This window comes from Syngnathoides biaculeatus, chromosome 4 (assembly GCF_019802595.1).
Source record: "Syngnathoides biaculeatus isolate LvHL_M chromosome 4, ASM1980259v1, whole genome shotgun sequence".
NCBI classification, from domain to species: domain Eukaryota; kingdom Metazoa; phylum Chordata; class Actinopteri; order Syngnathiformes; family Syngnathidae; genus Syngnathoides; species Syngnathoides biaculeatus.
This window is the reverse complement of record NC_084643.1, coordinates 23,228,866-23,252,550: the sequence shown is the minus strand read 5'-3', so window position 1 is coordinate 23,252,550 and position 23,685 is coordinate 23,228,866. Positions and strand designations below refer to the sequence as shown.

The window sequence follows — 23,685 nt, the reverse complement described above, 5'->3', positions numbered from 1 at the left end:
AGCACTCCTGTGATCCTCGTGAGGATAAGCGGCAAAGAAAATGGATGGATGGATGGATGGATGGATGGATGGATGAATGAATTTACCCAGCCCCATGCAAGCTCTCAACAACAATGCGTTAACACAATGCTGCGGGATGCCAAATTATATCAAACCGTTGAATGTCCAGTTTCCTACTTGCTGCTCCTTATTTCTTTTTTTTTAAACAAGCAATTACGTACAGGTACAATATTTGCTCTACTAAGTACTGACACACGCCTGCAGACATGCTATCACAAAAAGCTCAAGTTTACAAAGAACTCTTGCTGCCACTCGGTGGTTAAAAAGGAAAATTACATTGGACCACTATTTAAAACAATAATAATAATAATAATAATAATAATAAAGAAACCCCATATCTATGGTAACTTATTGAATGTCTTTTGTCGTATTTGCTATTGGCAAAACTTAGATGACGTTACTGTGTACATTTATTCAAACTGGTAACTAGTAACTGTATCGGAATACATTTTAAGGAGCTTGCAGTTAGCTGATATAATGTACCTGAAAAAAAACATTTATTTTGAAAAGCGGAAGTTATGTTCCAATTTCACTTCCCCTGAACTCGGCGGGGTTTGAATGTAAACTAAAAGCGTGTCGAATTTCAGGCAGAGGATATCCTAGAGTCACGGAGCTACTGGACCATCGCTGTTGTCTTTCGGCCGTGGTTTGCGAAGATGACAGAGCTAAGGCACCGTGGAGCCGCTGAGGCCGAGGGGACGTTACAGCATCAGCCGTCCGAAGACAAGGTAACGTTAGCTCGGACCCGCTCCAACCATTTCAATATTGTGATGCTAACCCTCGTTAGCCACCTAGTTTTCGCATCGTCCTAATTCATTTTGCACTGGGCTCGCGTTAGTAGAAAAAGTCATACAAAAATTGAAGAAACCCACTAAATGTAAAGCGCCGCTGTATTAAAGGCATAGCTTTCTTTTTCCGAAAAAACAAATTGTTCCCTACCGACTGTTCACGCGAGTGTAGTGCGCATCCGCCAAACGTCACTGTTCGATTGAATGTTGACACCGCTCTCGTCATCACACAACAGGCAGCTCACGATATATCTGCACGTCTGAAATACACGGGACCATGTATGACTTCATGTCCGAGATGGAGCGCACGGTCTGTTCTACATGTGTCACTCACTGTTCGCCAGCTGAGCACATGCCTATTTATTAAGGAAGAAATTATAATTTCTTGATGGCGTTTTTAAATTGACGTCCACCGTGGGCCTCTTGAAGAGGGCCTGACAAGGTTTACCCGGCAACATCAGTTTGGTAGCTGCGACGCACGACGTCATAATTCAGCTAGTGTTCATGTACACAGGAAGGGAATGTGTTTTGTTGTCAATTTGGGGTTAGGTGATGGAGGGGGCGTGGTGCAGTGATGGATGTGGCTACTGTGACTAAGATAAAGGCCTTTGCAAAAGCTTCAAATGCATCAGGAAGTCATGGTGAGTTGTAAACCTGACCAAAAACAAAGTACCATTTGTTCATGCTTCTTTACTTACACTAGATTGTCAAATATTTGTATTGCTGTTTTTTCCCCCATGAGACAAACTCTTCCTCGTTCTGAAATATTGGTCTTTCTTAAAAAAAAAAAAAAAAATCAAAATTTTTAAAAATACATTTGAATTTCTGACGTCAAACATAGTTCATTGTGGAGAACTACGTGATGTTTTTCCACATCAGAAATAGTGGAAGTAGAAAAAAATTGTTACAGAGACAGACTCTCGACATCATAAAATCTAATTTAATAAACAATGTTTTCAGCAATATTTTAACATTCTTGGGGACATTGGGTAAGTTGAGTTTTTAATGTCTTGTCTACAAATACGGTTACTTAATAATGAAACAGAAGACGAGACAGAGAGCTTGCTAATTGTTAACTTATGACTTTGCAAAACACCAAAATAAGTGCTTGTGTGGAGCAGCACACTTGTCACATTGGCCTGGCTTGAGCTACGTTATAGCGGAAATTAGCCAAATTTAAAGCGCATAATAGGTGACAAATTAGTACGTATTTGAAGAGGAAAATGCATCATGTAAAATATGTAACAATCGAGAGGTAAATAAAGACAGGGACTGTAAACCAGACGTGAATTAAAACAGCACAGCTGCTATGTCACTTGAAAAAATGTAAGGGTAAAATTCCAAAGTAAATTAATATGATGGTAAAGTAGTATTGGCTTTGGGGTATATGAACATTTTCCCATTAATACAGATCTACAGTAATGGTGGTAATATTGGTAGATTTTTGTGCAAATCAAAATTTCCTTGGTATTTCGGTGACATTCTGAAATATACGACTTTTGGACATTTAACTCTGAGGATTGTGTTGACATCATTAGTGATGGTACTCACATCCCATGGGGGCATGCAGTGTTTACAGATTGACATATGCTGTGATTCCACTCATTTCTTACTTTGACACTTCACCTTTGTGACATTGTGTGTTATGGACATTTTCCAGTATTTGTGCTAATGTCCATCTGTCCACCCAAAATCTATGACTCTTGCTTTTACAGACTAACTCCTCACAATTTCAACTATCCGAGCCGTTGATATTCAAATGAACGTTACTGTGACATTAATCCACGTTTCTCAGAAATATTTAGTGTGACATACAGATGCCATTGCTAATGTTGAAACCATGTTGATACATTTTTAAAGAAATTTCGAAAATATGAGTACTATGACAGTGTCCTGTTAAGTATTAAAAAAAAAAAATTATCTTATTCTCACCCATATGAAAGCTGTTTTGGTCACTGTCTCTATCTGAATCGTTGCTCACAGTTGTAAAATAAATCGCATTGCTAATTTGCAGCTAGGGTAACTATTCCCGAGAATTAATTTGAGTTTCAACAAATTATCTAACTGATGTAAACTAATCTTTGTAATTTATTTAAGTAATAATTATATGACATATAGGTATTTCCATTTCAGAACAGTTGACATATTTTTGGCTTATGAACTCTCATTTGAAAACTGAATCACAAGCCTCATTCCCCATTTGTTTTATTTGTGAAGGGCCTACAGTGTGTTGATATATCATCTAAGAGGTGGCATCATTTAGAAGAAGGTGCTCTTTTTTTAATGTTTGGAAATACATTTGACATCCTAAAAACAGAGGAGTGCCAAGTTCACTATAGCCTAACAGGAATAATGAATTGGAAGTATGGAGGTGTGTTTATGTGACACAGTGTGCTATTTTTAACTCAAGGATCCTGAAAGAAGGATATTGTGTCCATGGGAACCACAAGACACAGAATGATTGCTTGTGTGTGTCTTTCTCCATATTAAGAGCATGTAATATTATGGTGTACAGGAAATGCAATGAATTTTCAAATTGAGAATTTACAATTCTCGCAGGATTTCTTGTAAAAAAAGAAAAAAAAAATCAATTTTAAATAAGTGTTCTTAGGATCGGGACATTAGCTATTTGAGTCCTGCCGTTTTTGTTGCTAGTTGCACAGCATATTTTCAGTGGACCATCTGCTCTGTGTTGATGATTCCAGTCCTAATTTGGTCACTCGCAGTCGAGGGGTCAGTCGCAGTATGAACAGTTTTCTTTTTTCTGTTACTTTTTCACACATGGTTGTTCAGCTGAAGCGCAATTATCAGTGAGTTGAGAAGGCATTCCTATATTAAGCATCTTTCTAATGATCATTAATACAATTCCAAGAAATATTAGTTCCATGTTCTTTTCTAAAGGAAAAGGAAAATATCTGGGACACACAACATTAATCATTTGTGAGACTTCACGACTGAAGAGCATGGGTGTGCAAACTACAGCCTGCGAGCCACATCCACCTAATTTTTTCATTTCCATTCGGCACTTCAAAGATTTAAACCGAACCACCAAAATCACATCAAAATCATGACTGCAGTTATTTAACCTTGTCCTGTAATGGACAGTGGTTTCACCAGGTGGTGCAGTTGGCGTGGTACATTAAGATGACTTTGGCTATTCTGTTTTTACTCTCCTACTGCTCTGAAACCATCTTTAACTATGATTGGGTCAAGTAATAGAAAAGTCGACAGTAAGTGCAGAGTGTTTAATAGAGAATGGTCTTCAAAATACTTTTTCACTTGAAGGGCCACTGACAGAAAAAGCATGATTTTTAGTACGTTTTTAATAATTGAATAAAACTATTCTACCATTAAAATGGTGCAGACGTGATTTTTCCGTTTATAGGTGGAATTCTGTCTTTTTAAATGGATAAAAAAAAAACAATTCCAGACCAATGCTACTGCACACTTGTCGCACCTTCTCAGCGCACATGAAAACCGATCCAGCAGTGAACCACAGCCTGACTTTTTTTTTTTTTTTTTTTTTAAACACAGAAGCACATGTCTCCTGCTAGTTTACCTGACTCTGCCCGCCTCAGGCTCTTAAAGGCTCATAATTACAAACCCCACCAGTGCTTTCGTTAGGCACACAATCTGGGCAACGTGGAGCAAAGAGAGTTAGACATGCTGCTTGTGTTTACTGTTGATAATAATGGTAAAAGTGAAAAAAAAGCAGTGCTGTTGCTTTAATGATTGTCAGGGTATGTGAATAATAGAAGAAAAAGCGGTGAAACTGGATGAGATTTTCTCTTTTTTGCGTAATCAGTGATTAAAGTCCTCTGGATTTTCCCAGAATTCCAGATTTTTAAATTTTCACGAGAATTGTTCCGGAAAATTGCCTAAAATTACTCCGGATATTAGTTGTCAACATTGAACGAACATGCGTTTGAGTTCGTTCTTTTGCTTTCACGAGCGTAGCCAAGTTGAGGCACTAACACTAGTAACAGTAACGCCCCTGCCCTCGCATTCTCTCAAGACGTTGCTTATTTTGTGTGGTCTTGACATTAATTTACGTGTTTCTTTCATAAACGTTGTTAACTAAACAAGCCAAAACAACCGGTGTTTACCCGGAAACAGGAAATACAAGTTAACCGTACTAAGCATGTACGGAGCATGTACGAAAGCGCATGTTCAGAACTGCTTCACGTAATGCGAGCACTTTTACGTCGAAAGTCATCAACATCATGAGCCATGTCAATGGAAATTCTGTTACACCAGGGATGCTCATTGCGTCGATTGCGAGGCAGTGTGACGGCGTAAAAAAAAAACAAACACACGAAAAAAAAACAGACTATCATCCACCTCGTCGCTTGATTCAGGTGTGGCCAATACGTCGAGCGCAGGGTAGGGTTAGGGTACATAAAGGCGTGTTCTAGCAAGTCGGCCTCCTATTTACAGCAGTCACGTGGTGCGTGCCCCCCCCAACAATACGTCACGATTGCTGACAGGAATGTTTGTTCCAACGTATCGCTAGCTTGTTGCCACGAACGCTGATTATGTTGAACTAAATTTTCGGCATTTTCAAAACATTGCGAGTATAGACCGTTCTTGTTTATTCCTTGACAGGCCAGTGCATTTAACTTTTCCTCAGATAAAGTTCGTCAGATCAAGAATTTTTATTGATGAAAAATTTTAAATACCGTTTTATATCATGTTGTACTAATATCAGTTGAAATTGGAAATGATCATTTCTGAGTTTTAAATGTTAGTTTTCTATTTTAGATATGTATTTCTTTATTTTATTTTTAATTTACAGTTATGTAATATCAATCCAGCAAGTTATTTTAAGACCCATCCCTAATCACACCCGCAACTTTATCTGCGAAGATGACTGACCACACCCGTACGTTTTTCAAATGTGAGTGACTGTGTGTGTGTGTGTGTGTGTGTATATATATGTTAAAGGAAACTCATTATGCTATTAGTATTATTAGATCTATATCTAAGATAGTGAGCAATGTGGTCGAGTGTATCAGTACAACGTGACGTAACACGTTTGAGACTTAAACGTTAACAGTAATTACTACAGATCAACTTCTTGTTGATCAAATGTGATTTTGTGCTATCCAGGGATAGGGGGATACGGGGCAAAAAAATCTGGACTTGGCTCTTGGGGAACTTCTGCCCAATTTTTTTTTTTGGGTCAGGATTTAGAAATTTCGCTTGAATGCACCACAGCCATCCATTTTTTTTTTTTAAATTTCCGGGGGGGGGGGGCATGCCCCCGGAGTCCCGAAGTGCTCGCATTTGTATTTTCAGGGATTTTCATGAAAGTCCACTTTCGTCTCTAAGTAATAAAAGGTCTGGTCTAGGGATCACAAACGGTTACAATTAATCGGTTATAACCGGTTTTTGTTTTTTTTAAAACCAAAACCGTAATCGGACTTTTGAAATCGGTTAAAATTTCCAATAATTTCTTCCGGTTCCGGTATTCCACATTGCGCTATATTTTCAATATCATTTCCACTTTAACATTCAGTTAAATCAAAGGAACATCAAACATGGCATCGAGGAAACGCTCCAAAGTATGTGAGTACTTTACAAGAAGTAAAGAATCGAAAGATGAAAGTGAGTGCAATTTATGTAAAAAGCTTATCAAATGTGCAGGGGGATCGACGTCCTCCATGGCTGCTCATATCGAGAAGGTACACGGCTTTAAGTTGTGTGATGATAAAGACTCAAAAGATGCAAGAGTTGAGGGTGCGTGTAGTATTGAAAAATATCTACTGAAAAAAATCAATGACCGAAGAAGTCTCAATGTTAGCAGCTGTGAACGGCTTCACCCTGAATGCAATCGCTAATTCTGAATTTATTCAGAGAAATCTTCGGGCTCAAAAAGATCATTACGACAAACCTCCCCTCTCATGTCGAAACACTGTTAAGGCGATGCTGTCTTCATTCTTTCAAACCAAAAAAAATGAACTCACGAAATATTTCAATAACAAAACACAAAACTTCAATCATTTATAATAGTATGTGTGCTATTACGAATTTACGATTATATACTGCTGGTATTCAGGTACTAGACATACTTGTATTGTAAGAAATAAAGAACATGAGAGATCAATTTATTATCTGTAACAACTTTCAAATTTTAAACAGTGAATGTTGGACGTGGGCTGGAAATACCCCTCAAGAATTGGACACCCTCGGATGACCGCCAACCCTGGCAAGCTGTTCCCTGTTGGTATACTCTCATGGCCTTTCTGAAAGTCCCAAAGAAGAATGTTAACATTAAAACATTTTTACAAAAAAAAGAACAAAAATTTAACTTACACGAGTGCGTTGTTGAAAGCCACATTCAACAAGCTTGTTTGTCAATATTGTATACAAACTACCCCATTACCGCGGAGAAAATTAACTATCGATGGTACCAATTTTAAAACCGGTTAATCGTTTTTTTGCTACAGGTATTCGGTTAAAACTGATTATGAAAGTAAGCGTTTTTTTACGATGCCTAGTCTGGTCTGAAGCTAAAGTAGAAAGTACAGGATGAGATAGTGTATAAAGTTAAAATTCCACCTTGGTACAGCCTGATTGAGGATAAAAGCACAGACAATACAGTGCACAAAAAGCTAATTCTATATTTTAAGTATAGGAGGCACCTTAACATTAACTGTTTGGGAGCATCATTCAGCTTTCACCATGCATTGCTGAAGATATTCTGCAAGCAATAATTCAGTTTTACACCTAGACAAACAGACGGGGATATCATTGTGGGTAAAAAAAAAAAAAAAAACAAACAAAGTTGGAAGCGACCTTTCAAATTTATAGTTCATAGTTGGCTTGGTTTGTTTAGCAATGTATTTTTTTGTTTGGCATTTTCAATGTAGGTTTGCAAAAACACGAAATTTTTCTTAAAAATGTTCTGATGGGAATGTAAAATCTGTAATCTGAATATTTGAATGAGCCATGTTACTTTAATGGATGACACTGATCTGACCACAGTGCATACGTCTGATGTTGCTCGCAGTGGTCAAAGGGGGTGCTCATGGGCTTAGCGTGTTTGCTCAGACACAAGGTGAGAGTTCAGAGGAAATTACTTGTAAAAATTATTTACTGATAACGAAACATGACGTTAATAATTGTTGTAAAATTCATGCGTTTCAATCATTTACATTGTAATTATTGTAGCACTATCGCCAATATTACCACAGATAGATTGCCAAATCTGACTGGAAAAAATATCTGGCTGCTAAATAAAAAATCCAAGGGTGAAAGAGGACAGCTCTGAGCAGGAAGTAATTTTTCTACTCTGCATCATGCACTAGGAAGCGCTATGTAAATTTGTACTGGACCATCACCATGTAGTAAAGGCAGTTGTATAACTTAACTTTATTTGTGTGAGAGGACTTCGGCATTGTCAGTTCATTAAATTTCTTGAAGAAACTGATGCTGATCACCAGGGATTTCTTTACCGCTCAAATGTCCGCTTGTTAAATTTGGGGAAAGTGTGTCGGAGATCAAATAGGAGATTATCTCATTTTTGACACTACTTGAGAAAGCTGAGGGTTTTTCTGATGTAAGTGACTCCTCAATTGGCTATGTGAGTTCACTTTTGCTATGGACATAGTGACGCACATGAATGAGCTGAACATGAAGCTACAAGAAGATCAATTTGTGCATTGAAATGTATATAAACAACAGAGCCTTTTAAACCAATTATTATTCTCAAAGCAAATGGCAAACATTGGCATATTCAGTCATTTATTTTCCCTACACTACGCTGAAAGAGGCCCAAGACATGAAAAAATGCAGGAAATCACTGGACAACCTGCAAGGAGAATTCTGCCATCAGTTCTCTGAAGTGCTGTTCGAATTGATTGACACTGTCCTTATAATATAAGTTCAACTCCCCCTAACTCCCAAACGCTCTTAAACTGGATGAGTTTTATGGTTCATTAAGCACTGACAAATTTCCAAAAGTCCAGTAGATGGATTAGAGGATGCTGGTCTTGTTTGGCTCTACATACTGTATGTGTGTGAAGAGACATTTAATGTGTTGAACACCATTAAAGCATCCAAAGATCCCAGCTGAGTGATGAATGCCTCTGATCTGTTCAGAGAATTGCTAAGACCATATAACACCAGACTTTGATGCACCGGCTAACAACAAGAAAAAAAGTGATCTACAACACTGTTCCTATTAAAAGTAAATGTATGTGTTCCTGCGACTGGGACAATAAAATTCTATTCTAAAGTAAATGCAATCCATTTACTTCGTGCTTCATGTTAAATGACTTCGTTCTTTTCATTTTGGAATTTAAAAACAAAATCCCCAAATATTAACTTTTGTGTCTCCAGTGAGGATAAGCACTTCATAAAATAGATGAATGGATTTTTTTTCCACCACATCCCTTTCGAACAAAAACAAAACGTTTTATGCTCTATTTAAATATTGAGGTGAATGATTTCAAATTCACTGTTTTAGAATAACGGGCAATACAATGGCAATCTGATTTGTAATCAAATGAGTTGATTATACTTTACATTCATATGATTTTCACAGTCATCTCAGCCTTCTAAGGGTAACAATAATTTCGATTTGTCTGGGCGAGAGGAGGTGAGGTGAACTGTGAACCGGTCGTCTGCCAATAGTATAAACAAAACTCTTTGCACTCACATTTACATCTAATGGTAATTTTTCTCCTACATGACAGTTGTATTATGACAAGCTAGCTAGCTCTCATTTGCCATTCAACTCACAACTTTGTAAAAATGTTACATGAACTTGGAGGTCGAGCAGCATGTATGTCACCGTTTAATTGCTTCTTTTTGTGTTTTCATTTTAGGGTTCAGATAGTGAGCCGAGGTCGGAAAAAGATGGCGGGTCAGACAGCACTCCCAAAATGGACTCAGGGGTTCCTGACGTGCCACTGCCACCTGATGACACGCCAGAGGTGTTAAATAAAGCCCTGTCTGGACTCTCATCAAGGTGCATGTACTTTGTGTTCAAAACTGGCCATGAAGACATAAATACGTGCCTGTTGCTTCAACAGTACCATTCTTTCCACTGATGTAGCTCTAATCTGGTAACCTAGGTGGTCAATTATAAATTATTTAAAGTCTCATTTTATTTTGAAATGGAATCCTTCAGAAAACTAAAATGACACTTGCTTTCTGCCGTCTGTTGGCATCGTTGAATGACTGACTAGTCATTGCAATAAAGAGATTTGTGGCTCTTCTGGATATTCTTAGAGAAAAACACAACTTCAGTTTCCCTGCACCTTTGTTGATTGAAACTCTGCTGCAAGCTGACTACATTGGGAAGTTTTTTGTCCTTTCTGTCCTTATTTCAAGAAGCAAAATGTTTCCATTTCTTTCAGGTGGAAGAACTGGTGGGTTCGAGGGATCCTTACACTTGCTATGATTTCCTTCTTCTTCCTCATCATCTACCTTGGCCCTATGGTGCTTATGATGATTGTAAGTACGGCCGGCACCAAGTAGTTGTGGTAACAACATCATAGAAGCAATGGAGGATTTGCATGTGACGTCACGAGACCCCGCAACTTTGTTTATGCAGCCATATTGGTAGGCAAGCTGCAGAAGAATCCAGATGCGCTAGCGTAGGTTTTTCTTGTTTTAGTATGCTTTCTTTTCTTTTTTTTTTTTTCTACATAGTGGGGGGCACAAGTGAACGCCGTGATTAATTTTCTTTGTCTGACAACCCCAAACATCTGGATTAGCAGTCAAAGACCTGTTATGTGGACAAAATCAAGTCAATAGTGATCAATCCATACAGACTTCCGATAGAGAAGTTTTCTCCTGTTGTGAGTGCTGCCAATTATCCAAACTTCTGTTACCCAGACATATACAACTATAAAACAGATAATCCTTCCCCATACAGCGGTGTGGAATTAAAAGGCTACAAAAGTTTAGATGCATACAAATACTTCACTGCGGGTTTTGTAAACAACTTCATGGTCATCTTTATATAAGAAGCTGGATCCTTTGTTCACACTGATACTGTAATTTTTTTACACACTTATGTATACACTGTCTTGATTCCAGATTGAAGATGGATACAGATGTAATAGTTACAATTTTCATTTTCAAAAGCTGCAAGCATGTACTGTAATATTATAAAATATCACATCATAAAATGTGAACAAACTCTACTAGCTCTTGCTGAGATGTACTTACTTTCTATAAAGTGATCACTGCAAACACAGTTGGTACTGGAAGGCTGCCAACCCTCTCGTCTTATGGCGGCAATCAACATCTGTTTTCTTTGTGGTTCCACAGGAAATCGATGAAAATACATTTTTGTTGTTTTATCCTGGCTATTATGACAGGCCACTGCCACGCAAGTGGTAACCATTATTACATTACACTCTGTATTACACGGAGAAAACAGATGGTTTTAAAAACTTCTTCACTGTGATAAGACAAGGGTCTCCTTCCCAAGCTTGCCGACCAATATGGCGTCGTAAACAAAAAGTCACATGGTTTAGCGATGTAGCTGCAAAAACCTCCATATGGTGTCTCTGGCCATCATTGTCTCTGTTGTTTTAATAAGCTCTTGTGCATCACATATGGACGGGTACACAGAGGCAATTAACAGTATTACACAAAAACGAGACATTTTAAAATTTACAATTTTGGTTAGGATTTGGATAAAAGTGTAGGTAGACGTTTTCATCTGGTACTGTCTCTGCTTTGAGTTAGCAGATGACTTTATTGTTGTGGTTTTCAAACCGGGGGTGGGGCTGAGCGGGCTACCATGAATGCTTTTCATTATATTACTCTCAGCAGATGAAGCTAATATTACTACTGAGCACACAAGCCCACACCCACCCACTGAAATGTTGTTTAAATGATTGATTTTTGATGATTGCAAAATAACCACATGCATATTCATAGGAAAAAGTGTGAGTGGAGGGGCGGGGGACTGAAAATAATTTCATCTCAAAATTTTTGGGAAGCACTGCTTTATAACATCTATAAAGTATCCTGCTAACAAATTGACCCACTATAATAATCATTCGCTCTGTGATTAGGTTTACAACTTTGGAGTTTAGGCTTGGTGTAGGTCTGCATTCAAATACTTTTTTGCATGATACTGTACATAAACCATTGACATGCATATGATTTAACATGCAAACCCCAAATCCAGTTGACATTGTGTAAAATGTAAATAATAAAAGAATAAACTTTGGTATTCCTTTTCAACCAATATTAATTCAAACTGAGTGACTATTTTCAAAAAAGTTTCAGTCTGAACAATTAATGTCTTTTGTGTGTAGTCAACTGAATGTAGAGGTTGAAAATGATTAAAAAAAATAATCGTATTCTGTTTTTATTTGTGTTTTATGCAATTTACTTAACTTGCATCGGGGTGTTGATATACGAATGACTATGGCTAGATTTACAGTGCACTGTGGGTTCATTGCCCAATTCCATTTGAATGCTTATATGATTTTCTTCTTTTTCAGATCAAATAATTCATAATGCTCTATTAATATGGGTCACCATGTCCCTCCGTTGTACTTGGCTGGTTCCTTGTATAGGTCCTGTGTGTTCAGATCAAATGCTTCCAAGAAATCATCACCATTGGTTACAGCGTTTACCACTCGTATCATCTGCCGTGGTTCAGGACATTGAGTTGGTGAGGACCTACACATACAGAACAAAATCACATTTTGTATCATGTACAGTATACAAATAGGTTTTTTTTTAATCTTATCATAGTTTTATATTTTGTCCATTTTTTCACAGCTTTGCTGACGTTTGTTGTCTGAACTTGTTTAAATATTAAGAGTAGTTGTAGTTTTTAAATTAATTAACAAGTAAAGGACAGATGCAGTGGCAGTGTTACCCAAACTTAAATTTGTTTGTAATGGTGGGTATTCGGGGGGTTGTGCTGTTGAAGTTAAACCAACACTTACCGATGATCTTATCATAATTGTTAATATTTAATTGAAAGCAAAAAATGGCTAAATGAATAAATGAAAAGAAATTAATAGTTTCAAATCAAACACCTACAGAACTGTAGCCTTTCCATTTGTAGCATCAACCCATGCATGGTGTGCGTAGTAGTCTGTAATTGGTATAGCGTCGCTTTGAGATTGACAGCAACTTGAGTCATGCCCGCAAAATATTTTAGTGTGACTATGAAGCTAGTCCGATACAAACAGTGGCTGACTAAACAGGTCATTTCTTTTATTTAATTTCAAGAGAAATAATGGAAATATGTTCAGATAAAGCATAACAAATGGCATCCTTGTGTTAACAAACGAGCAGAGCTTGATTTTAGGTTACAGTATACACTAGTTGTTTTCAAAACATGCAGTACCGTGAAAACAATTACAAGTACAGTGCCTTGTTAAAGTATTCGGCCCCCTTGAACCTTTCAACCTTTTGCCACATTTCAGACTTCAAACATAAAGATCTTCTTCTTCTTTTCCTTTAGGCTTGTCCCGTTCGGGGTCGCCACAGCGTGTCATTTTTTTTCATCTAAGCCTATCTCATGCATCTTCCTCTCTAACGCCCACTGTCCTCATGTCCTCAGGCTTCAATCATAAACATATAAAATGAAATTTTTTTGTCAAGAATCAACAACAAGTGGGACACAATTGTTAAGTGGAATAAAATTTGGTGTATATTTTAAGCCTTTTTAACAAATAGACTGAAAAGTGGGGTGTGCAATATTATTTGGCCCCCTTGCATTAATACTTTGTACCGCCACCTTTTGCTGCAATTACAGCTGGAAGTCGCTTGGGGTATGTCTCTATCAGATTTGCTCGTCGAGAGACTGAAATTCTTGCCCATTCTTCCTTGCAAAACAGCTCGAGCTCTTTGATGTAAGATGGAGAGCGTTTGTGAACAGCAGTCTTAAGCTCTGCCCACAGATTCTCGATTGGATTTAGGACTGGACTTTGACTTGGCCATTCTAACACCTGGATACGTTTATTTGTGAACCATTCCGTTGTAGGTTTGGCTTTATGTTTTGAATCATTGTAGATTCAAAACAAATAACAGACTCTCCCACCTCAGCTGTAGATCTCTTCAGTTCACCCAGTGTGATCGTGAGCCTCTTGTGTGCATCTCTGATCAGTCTTCTCCTTTTTCGGGATGAAAGTTTAGAGGGACGACCGGGTCTTGGTAGATTTTCAGTGGTCTCATACTCCTTCCATTTCAATATGATTGCATGTACAGTGCTCCTTGAGATGTTTAAAGCTGGGGAAATCTTTTTGTATCCAAATCCTGCTTAAAACTCAACACAACAGTATCTCGGACCTGCCTAGTGTGTTCCTTGGTTTTCGTGATGCTCGGAAACACTCATTTGACTACATATGCACATTAAACGGAACCCTGAGACTATCACAGAGCAGGTTCATTTATACAGAGACTTGATTACACACAGGTGAATTCTATTTATTATCATCAGTCAACAATGAATCATTCAGAGATCCTCACTGAACTTCTGGAGTGAGTTTGCTGCACTGAAAGTAAAGATGCCGAATAATATAGCACACCCCACTTTTCAGTTTTTTATTTGTTAAAAAAGTATAAAATATCCAATAAATTTCGTTTCACTTCATGATTGTGTCCCACTTGTTGATTCTTGACAAAAAATATATATATATCTTTATGTTTGAAGCCTGAAATGTGGCGAAATGTTGAAAAGTTCAAGGGGGCCGAATACTTTCACAAGGCACTATAAATATTACTTTTGGAACTTTTTCAAATGAACTTGTGGGTTTAGAGTTTGAGTCCCATGGCAGTATAAAGTGGGTTAGCATAGTCCCTCATAGTTACATAATATACGCTTACTGTATGTTTCACAACAGTTATTTCCATAACTTTTAACAGTATAATTGTGGACAAAGGCATAAACAAAATTGAAGTACATGGGGATTTGCAGTGCTGTGTCCTGTTGCTCTGGTTTGCTACTTGTTATAATCTTCGCTGTTTCATCTAAACCGAAAAGGTTCTGAAGACTACGTGTACTTTGCCCAACATGCAGTGGCTTTTCCCCACACAAATACACACAAATACAAACAAAACCATTACGGAGTGCTGTGACAGGACAGTATTACGCCGGCTGGAACAGCTTCACTGCCACAATGAAGGATCGCTATTGTCTGAAATGTCAATGGGACTGATACCAGAAAATCAATTCCCAAAATGAAATATTGAGCCCTTTGATACTTCAGTAATTTGAGGGACTGTATTTTCAGTGTTGTATCAGAAAGACGAACAAAAGGAGCACATTTCAGCACAAATTCCACACAGCAAAAGGCTAAATCTATTTGGGGTGGCCCACCACAAATAAGGGCAAATGTGGGAAATGCTGCAGTGACATACTGTATGTACTACAGTCTAGAAAGGTTGAGATCTGTCCTCCTTGTGATGTTAGTTCATAGTCTACTCGTAGATATAACACCATCATGGCTTGTCGTACCATGAAAAATGGAAACTCCTTACTTGCAAAATTAATTCTTAGTCTTCTGGTGAAGTATTTCCAATGACAAAAACTTTCTCTCCTGAATCCAAGATCAGAATCCAATATCTTCCCTTTAAGCACAATGCTTTGCATTTTCTTTCTCTAGCCATACTTGAAAGCATGCTGCCTTCATAAGATCTTGAGATTGGTGTATCGCTGCTCTACCTGACAGGTACTTCCTGCTCTGCGTCAATTACTTCTTCTATGGTGAGACTGTCACAGATTACTTCTTCACCCTGGTCCAAAGGGAAGAACCTCTTCGCATCCTCAGCAAATACCATCGTTTTATCTCCTTTGCCCTCTACCTCACAGGTACAAAACTTGACAATCCATCAAATTCATTTCAATGTCATGTTAATGGAGTGCAACCACCAACATTTCTGAAGCATACAGACAGGATATAGAAATTTTGTGGGGGCTGCCCAGTTTTGAATAGGTTAGCAATCACTTGTATAGCTTTTTTTTGGACTGACATTTACCATATTATAATTTTGTTCATAAAATACTGTACTCATATGAGAAAGTGTCTTTTAGTTGTTATGAGTGTACTCTGAAGGTGACACACATGGATTCCCATTTTAAAGAAGTTCCAAAATACACCCTTGTATTAGATCAACTGGAAGTCTTGCTTTCTTTTCTCTTCTTCCATTGAGGCTTTGAGGCTAAGGGAGGGGAGGGGGGTGAGGACCCTTAGAAGCTGGCCAATTTTAATATAAATGATAAGAGACAATTGTATTTCCAATATAATCTACAAGGACACCTTCTCTTTAGCCCTTGAACTATTAATAGAATTGAGTGACCTTGAGACACACTGCTGCATATCACCATTGGGTTTTACAGTAGCTCAGGTGAAACTCAAATTGGTCAGTTTCTTTGAAGATGCCCTGAATTCTGATCCATTTAATCTGCCTCTCATGGGCATTGCATTAATGACCGTGTTCACACTTTAGGTTTCTGCATGTTTGTGCTGAGTTTGGTGAAGAAGCACTACCGCCTTCAGTTCTACATGGTAAGTAGCATTCGGTTCTTCTTAGCTTTTTGGCTTTAGGCACGCTGGGTTATTAATGAGGCCTGCAAGAGGGGGGATGGGTTCTTGGAGGCATGGGGAAGTGGCTGTCCCAGAAATCACTGACAAGCTGTCATGTCACTGAAACCAAACCGAACACCATGCCTGTCCTCATCAACAGCCATTCAGTCATTTCCAGCATTTCTTTAGTTTTTTTTAATGTGGAGCTTTGAGCTTCTCCTCTATGGTAATATAATTTAAGTGTTCTCCTCCGGTGTGTGTGTGTGTGTGTGTGTGTGTGTGTGTGTGTGTGTGTGTGTGCGTGCGTGTGTGTGTGCGTGCGTGTGTGTGTGATTGTGCGAGTGGGTGTGCGTGTGTGTGTGTGAGAGAATTTGAATTTATTAGTTTTTGTTTTTTGGTTTTTTTTTTAAATTTGCTTTGGGTTCAGAATGATAATTTGTTGCTCGTCTGTCCTTGGTTTGGGGGGGTCGCTGTCGCTGACTTTATAAACTCTTTTGTAGTCCTTGAATGCTGGCAGCTCGAACCATGCCACACATACATCATCACAGATGTTAGTATGGTTCAGAGTTCCAGATCCGTTGCCATTGACAAATGGCTTGACAAAAAATGTAGCGAAATCCAGAGATTTGTGTTTTGTATTACTCTGAGATAACATTGGAGAAATGCTGCGCTCTTTCTGTACTGCACTCAATTGACAATGTACTATAACCATTATGACATGGCCGCCACGTCAGTGCCCCCCATTCAACATGGCCGCCACGTCAGTGCCCCCCATTCAACATGGCCGCCACGTAGGCAAGGAATACACCACTTTTGGAATTGGATGCAGTCATATTGGACAGTATCTGTGTCCCAGAAATGCATCGGTTCCATTCTTTGCCTGCAAGTGAAGAATAGCGGCCAGTTATGGAACTAACACACAATATTCACGACAGGTTAAGTGACAAATGGAAACTGTGAGGGTCAATTTTAGCCGATATCTATTGTGTCGGGGACCATTTTATTGAGGTTGCACTGTACGGTGTTTTAAAGTCCTGTTTCAAATATAATTGTACCTAAAAAAAAAAAAAAAAAAAAAAAAAAAAAAAAAAAAAAAAAAAAAAGGCCAAGATTATTGTGGGCTTATCGAATTACAATATGAAATCTAACGTCGGTGTGCACATTCTGTCTGTATCAGTATTTGGACCCGGTTGGAGTGGGTTCATGCAAAGTAAAGAGTATGTCGCAAACCTCTTTGTTTTTCTTCCTCCAGTTTGGGTGGACTCATGTGACTTTGCTGATTGTGGTGACTCAGTCTCATCTCATCATTCACAACCTGTTTGAAGGAATGATTTGGTACGTATGCAGTCCTCCTCTACTGCCCTGTACTAGTTGAGTTGAATGAACAGAAAAAGGGACGCCTTGAAGATGTTTTGATTTGTCGCTTTAGAATCAGTCCGACATCTAGTATTAGAGAAAAGGTGGACGTGGAACCATTGCAGGATTTGTATTGAATTTCAACAGACGTTTTATTCTCATCATTCTTTTGTCCATAGGTTTATTGTGCCAATTTCCTGTGTGATCTGCAATGATATTATGGCCTACATGTTTGGTTTCTTCTTCGGGCGCACCCCTCTCATTAAGGTTGGTCAACTGAACACACTTTGCAGAGTTTTGTTTGTTTGTTTGTTTTATGCTAAACAAGTAGTGTTACCAATGTACTCATAAGCTATTCTACACACTTTCACTACATCCCCTCCAGCTGTCGCCAAAGAAGACATGGGAGGGATTCATCGGTGGATTCTTTGCTACCATTTTGTTTGGCATCATGGTGATGTATATTTTTTTAATTTTATTTATTTATTCATTTTAGCCTTTGTAGACAACTGGAAATAATTGCCCAATGTATCTCTGTTTGAAACCTGACATGGAGCATCCATTATCATCAGTAATTCCTATTGAGAAAGCACAGTTTTTCTTAGAAATCAGACTACTTTGCTTCAAGTTACCAAAATATCTGTTGCATTTCATACATTTTTGGGCATTTTTGATTTGTGACACCAGCAGGAGTGGAAATGTAACTTAGGTGGAGTTTAAAGACACTGCAGCTTGTTTATCAGTTGAGAGACAATTTTTCAGAAAACTCGTATTTGTGTAATTGAATTAAAAATAATTGTAAATGGCTAGAAGATCAGTTGATCGATTGGGAAGTAATTTGAAGCCTTTGATATTCCTCGCAGCTTTCCTACGTGATGGCAGGTTACCGCTACTTCGTGTGTCCGGTAGAGTTCAACAACGATTCCAACAGTTTCCAGGTGGACTGCGAGCCGCCTGAACTGTTCCAGCTTCAGGACTACACGCTTCCCAGCATCCTGGAGACTTTCACTGGATGGGTAAGTCCACAACATTTGTACTACCAAAATAAAGACGGCTGAAAAAGAAAAAGAAGTCTCAAACACCAAACCCTCAGACTTTAAGGAGCACGTTTTGCCACAATCCTAATCTTAATTGTGTTCAGACTTATAAGTATTTATTTTTTCAAGTTACAGGTCTTGAATTTTATTGTTTTGTGTTGTGAGCCAAAATTAGACTTCTGAACAATCTTGAGATACACAGTACACAGATACAATTAAAAGGTGCTGTAATGCCTTCAGGCCAGGAGGGCCCCAGTCATGATGGCATGTCACTTTCAGCTGGTAACCGAACAGGGTAGACACTGAAGCACACAAATATAAAACAAGAGCCTTGAAAGTACATCCAACACACAAAAACTACAAAGCCTACAGTAATGAAACTTGATAAATACAGGTATGTTTTTTTACATTGTCTTATGTTTTATTAGTTAATTAATTATTCAATTAAATATTTACAAAGTACACATTTTATTCTGATAAGAACTGCAATGGGGTGAAACTTTCTTTTTTTGTTGTCCACCACCATTTTGACTTACTACACATTCACATCGAGTTCATTACTGTAGCTGATTTCATGGATCACTGAGCCGTTCTTTCTGCGGGACGAGGCATCCGCTGGCTGTGGCTGAGGATGTTTGTAGGAGCCTTTGACCCCGGCAGATAGATTGGATAAAGATATCCAACATTTATTCAACACATCGTGGCAGATGATTGGGCTAGACAGCTACTGCTAACTAGCAGCCTATAGAAGCAGATGTTCCCAGCCAGCCGGCCTGTACAGTATTTATTGATTTTACTGCATCAAGATGAGAGAAAAACAGAACACGGCCATGATGCTGGTTAAATGAGTCTTCTATACAGTACATTGCTAATTTTCATTTACGAAAAACGTGAAAACTGTTGGTGCGTTTTTAGGGTCTTGGGCAGATTGTCCTCCGGCTGTTGTTCTAATAAATCAGAATGACGAAACAAATTCAATGATGGCGCTTCTTACCGGAGACTCTCTGAAGGCGTAGCATTGTTGACTAATCTTGTACCACTTTGTGTCTGCAGACCACAGTTCGTCTCTATCCATTCCAGATCCACAGCATTGCTCTGTCCACATTTGCCTCAATCGTTGGACCCTTTGGTGGTTTCTTTGCCAGTGGCTTCAAGAGGGCCTTTAAGATAAAGGTACCCTAGCATGTTAGCACGGCTTTGGATTGATTGGGCTTGGCTCGCAACATGGCGTTTACTGGAAAGTGAGCATTCAAATTCTGTGAAGGGCCATTGTAAGGTAAGGTGCAATAAATGTCCTATTTTTCAGGATTTTGCCAACACTATTCCTGGCCATGGTGGCATAATGGACCGATTTGACTGCCAGTACCTCATGGCCACATTTGTAAATGTCTACATTGCAAGTTTCATCAGGTAAACACTATGAAATATTTGTTTCAAAGTATGATCATGAGAAGCCTTGACAAAGGCTAAACTACAGGGAATCAGGACTGAGCACTGCTGCAAATAGTGAAGTTTGTGAGTAATTGATTCACCCCGCCCCTTCCCATAACAATGCTTTTTATTTGACTATCAATACCACAAGATGGTGACACTATAAAAGTGCCATTCATGTAAAGCTTGAGAGCCGCACGAACAAGGTTTCGTTTGAGACCCCTGGTGGTCTAAATGAAACTCCTCCACGCACTTAAACATAGTTCCTCAGCACCAAGATGTGTCGTAAAAGTGATACTTTTATTGCTTTGGGCTGAGTTTGGCACGGCCTTTTGTGCATGATTTTTCTTCCCCCTCAGAGGCCCCAACCCCAGCAAGGTTGTCCAGCAGCTCCTGGCCCTCCGTGCAGACCAGCAGCTGTTCATCTTCAATTCTCTGAAGGCTCACCTCACAGAGAAGGGCTTGTTGCCCGCGCTGGACCAGGCAGCAGCCTAGAGTTGTCCACGGCCGGGGTGGGCTTTGCGGCGGACGGAGGCACATGGAGGCTCGCTGCTTTCCTGCTGTGGGAGACTCCCAATGCTTTTCAGTGAGCCAAAAAAAAAAAAAAAAAAAAAAAAGGAAGATCAACTCAAGAAAAAGGCACCCTTGGATCATTTTTTTTTTAATGTGGGTATGAGTTGTATTCATCCATACTATGAATCACGTTACCCAAACGTTTGTTTTCGGTTCAAGTACTGTACACCTTTCCAGCCAAACCTTTCAATCTATTCCCACTTTTTTAAACAGTATTTGTGTGTCTATCTACATATTTACAATATTATCTTTGTACCTTAGTTGTTTGTTTGCTATTTTATTGTGCATCTTTTTTTGTAATGCACTGTTATCAATTGCGTCACTCACTGTATTTTTACTTCTTGTCTTTAGAGATTTTTTTGGGGTTATGATTCTTTATATTTATACAGTTTTTTTCATGAGCTACGTTCACCTATATGGGGAGTTTCTTTCATTTAGTCAATACCTGCTCATAACTGTTACATCCACTGTAAGTATATTTAATGGTCTTTTCAATGCCATTCATCATTTCACGACCTTAACCACATCATGCGTTATGTGCTGTTTAAAATATGTAAAACGAAAGTCTGAATGAATTGGCAAGACCAAATGCTGCTATTTGAATCCCATCTTTAGTGTGAGGAGAACCTCTCAAAATCAGTGCCGAGGGCCCAAGAACCACACATGTCGTTACTGACACGTTCTTTAATCACAAGAACGCAAGCGGCTTTGATTTTGTTGGACATTTAACTTTTGTTGTGCTGATATTTTTATCAGGAGGTGTCAAAGTCTTTTTACGTTGTTATTTTGGCCGCCAGTGGCCATTGTGATTCTCCTGCCAATGCTTAAAGGGAACATTTGGATCCTTTCATCACTGCCATAGTCTGCTTGAACCTGTGCTAAGATCAGAACTCCAGAGCAGGTACTGAGTGCGTGGCACTGAGTTAGGTGAAGGTTTTTCTAAACAACCGATGGCTGAAATGAAGGTGTTTTGTTGAATAGTTAACTTGACTTTTAGTTTGTATTTTTAAGTATTCTTCCACAGTTTTAGATGTTGGGGTCGCCTACTGCCACTTCAATTCTTTGTATTTTGTAATTGGAGAAACTGCAACAGGAATGTAGTTTATTATAACTTAATTATACATTCACGATTACTTTATCTGCTTTTTTCCTGAGATTTGACCAGTAATAAAGCGTTGTGGCAAATAACTCAAAAATAAGATTGCTGTTATTAGCCATGCATTTAAAATGATCTTTCAGAGTTGCAAAACTTGGCTGGACTCTGTGTTATCAAATGAAGTCAGGCAAAAAATTCCAGATGGTTGTCTTTACCAGTTTATGATGCTGAGATTTTGGAAATTGTAGTATTTTGGTCTGGCTTAAGGTCTGCAATTAGAGTTGACATTTGTACACTGGTTTGGTGCTGAGGTGCGTTGGATTCAATGTCATCATCCCGAGTCAAAGTGATGGGTCAGTGGCGGTGCAGTGGTCCACATCCAATGGTTGCTGTGGCCATTACAACAGTGAACGGAGCCTAAGCTGTAACTCGCATTGACGTCACGATCTCTGTGTTATGTTTTTTCACATTCATTCATGCTAGTTAGAAACTAGTTAGAAATGTTGCAGAGACACGCAGGTCACATTTGGGTTGCTTTGTTCTTCAATGCCAGTCAATGAACAACTGATAAATGTGCAGTCAGACATGATCCAGACAGGGAATGAGTCCCATTCTGACTGATCGCCTCTAGACATCTTTTTTTAAAGCTGTATTTCAAATTGTCATTTGAAATCTTCGTGCACAAGTATTTTTTTTCCTTCCTGTAATGAAACTGAAACTAGGCAGCATTGCGTGTACTCAAAATGTCATTCCTACTTGCCATTTGACAACCACATGGCCATAAGTGTAACTTTATTTGTAAAGTATTTATTGAAGCAAATCAAATCCCTTCAAAATTATACATTTCATATTTTAGAGCTTTTTTGTGGGATATTTCAGACTATTGTGTCATTTAGAAAAGGCTATTACAATAGCAGAAGCGTGCTTACGTTCTTGCAATGAGCTGTTGTCTCTTTTAGTGGCTCTTCTGTGCTCTTTTTTGTCGCAGTGCCAATGGAAGCTACACGTAGACTGAATGCTCTTGTGCCCTTTCATCAGGAATATTTCAGGGTGTTTCCCGCCTCCTGCCCGTTGACAGCTGGGATAGGCTCCAGCACTCCGGCGACCCTTGTGAGGATAAGCGGCTAAGAAAATGGGTGGATGGATGGTTTACAGCTTTTGTCTTCAAGTAGTTTGTCTCATGCCGTCTTTTTCGTAGAGGCCACTAGAGGGAAGCACTACAGACGTTAGACGAAACATTTCACTAGTGACAGTTTATTGCAGATAGAGGGTGACTAAAGACAAATGCTAGTTAAACTGGATTAAATAAGAAGGTAATTTTTTTGCGAGACCCAGGAAGCCATTGTGACCCATGATGACAATTCTGCCAAACAGGGCCTTTTAATAGAATGTATTGCAGTGGCGCAACATTTCTTAAGCTCACATTGGTCACTCGCTTTCAAGGAAATTTCATTTTGTGGTTCCCCTATAAACTTGCATATGTGCTACTATACTTAGGCAGTGGTGTACTTTGTGTTGTATATTTGTCAATAGAAAGAGATTTACTCTTGATGCTAAAGTGTACTTTGCCTTTGTCTGAAAATAAAAAGATCAAAGTTGTTGCCCATGTGTTTTATTCTCTTGTGTACGTATTTCCAGAATATTTGGTGATGTGGCATTTATTTTGTGCTTAAAGAATCAGTGCCATAATGTTGCTTGACATCAACATCACTGATGGAGTAAAAAGCAGAAGATAAGCATATACTTCATTATGCAGCATTAATTGAATTGAAGATTGCATATTGTTAAAGGGGCATTTGTCATTAAAAAAAAAAAAAATCCTGAGCAAT

General features: G+C 38.6%; 1 protein-coding gene across 2 annotated transcripts; it reads left to right on the top strand.

Annotated features, from left to right (window-relative positions):
- Positions 1 to 592: 592 nt before the first annotated feature.
- cds2 (CDP-diacylglycerol synthase (phosphatidate cytidylyltransferase) 2) lies at positions 593 to 23,455 on the top strand. 2 transcript variants are annotated; one of them, XM_061817428.1, is made up of 14 exons: positions 659 to 788; positions 6,990 to 7,070; positions 9,680 to 9,822; positions 10,214 to 10,310; positions 12,398 to 12,495; positions 15,509 to 15,648; positions 16,287 to 16,345; positions 17,616 to 17,698; positions 17,899 to 17,986; positions 18,105 to 18,173; positions 18,583 to 18,735; positions 19,810 to 19,929; positions 20,063 to 20,166; positions 20,547 to 23,455. In XM_061817428.1, the coding sequence occupies exons 2-14, from the start codon at positions 6,993 to 6,995 to the stop codon at positions 20,680 to 20,682; spliced, it is 1,368 nt and encodes a 455-aa protein (XP_061673412.1). In that variant the 5' UTR covers positions 659 to 788; positions 6,990 to 6,992; the 3' UTR covers positions 20,683 to 23,455. The 2 variants fall into 2 exon arrangements, with proteins under 2 accessions (XP_061673413.1, XP_061673412.1); XM_061817429.1 differs by lacking the exon at positions 6,990 to 7,070 and having other exon boundaries at positions 593 to 788.
- Positions 23,456 to 23,685: the final 230 nt, after the last annotated feature.

Coding starts and splice junctions, on each gene's coding strand:
- cds2 (XM_061817428.1), top strand. CDS start 6,993: ATGTTGGACGTGGGCTGGAAATACCCCTCAAGAATTGGACACCCTCGG. Junction 18,174..18,582: donor CCATTTTGTTTGGCATCATG/GTGATGTATATT, acceptor TATTCCTCGCAG/CTTTCCTACGTGATGGCAGG. Junction 19,930..20,062: donor AGAGGGCCTTTAAGATAAAG/GTACCCTAGCAT, acceptor CCTATTTTTCAG/GATTTTGCCAACACTATTCC.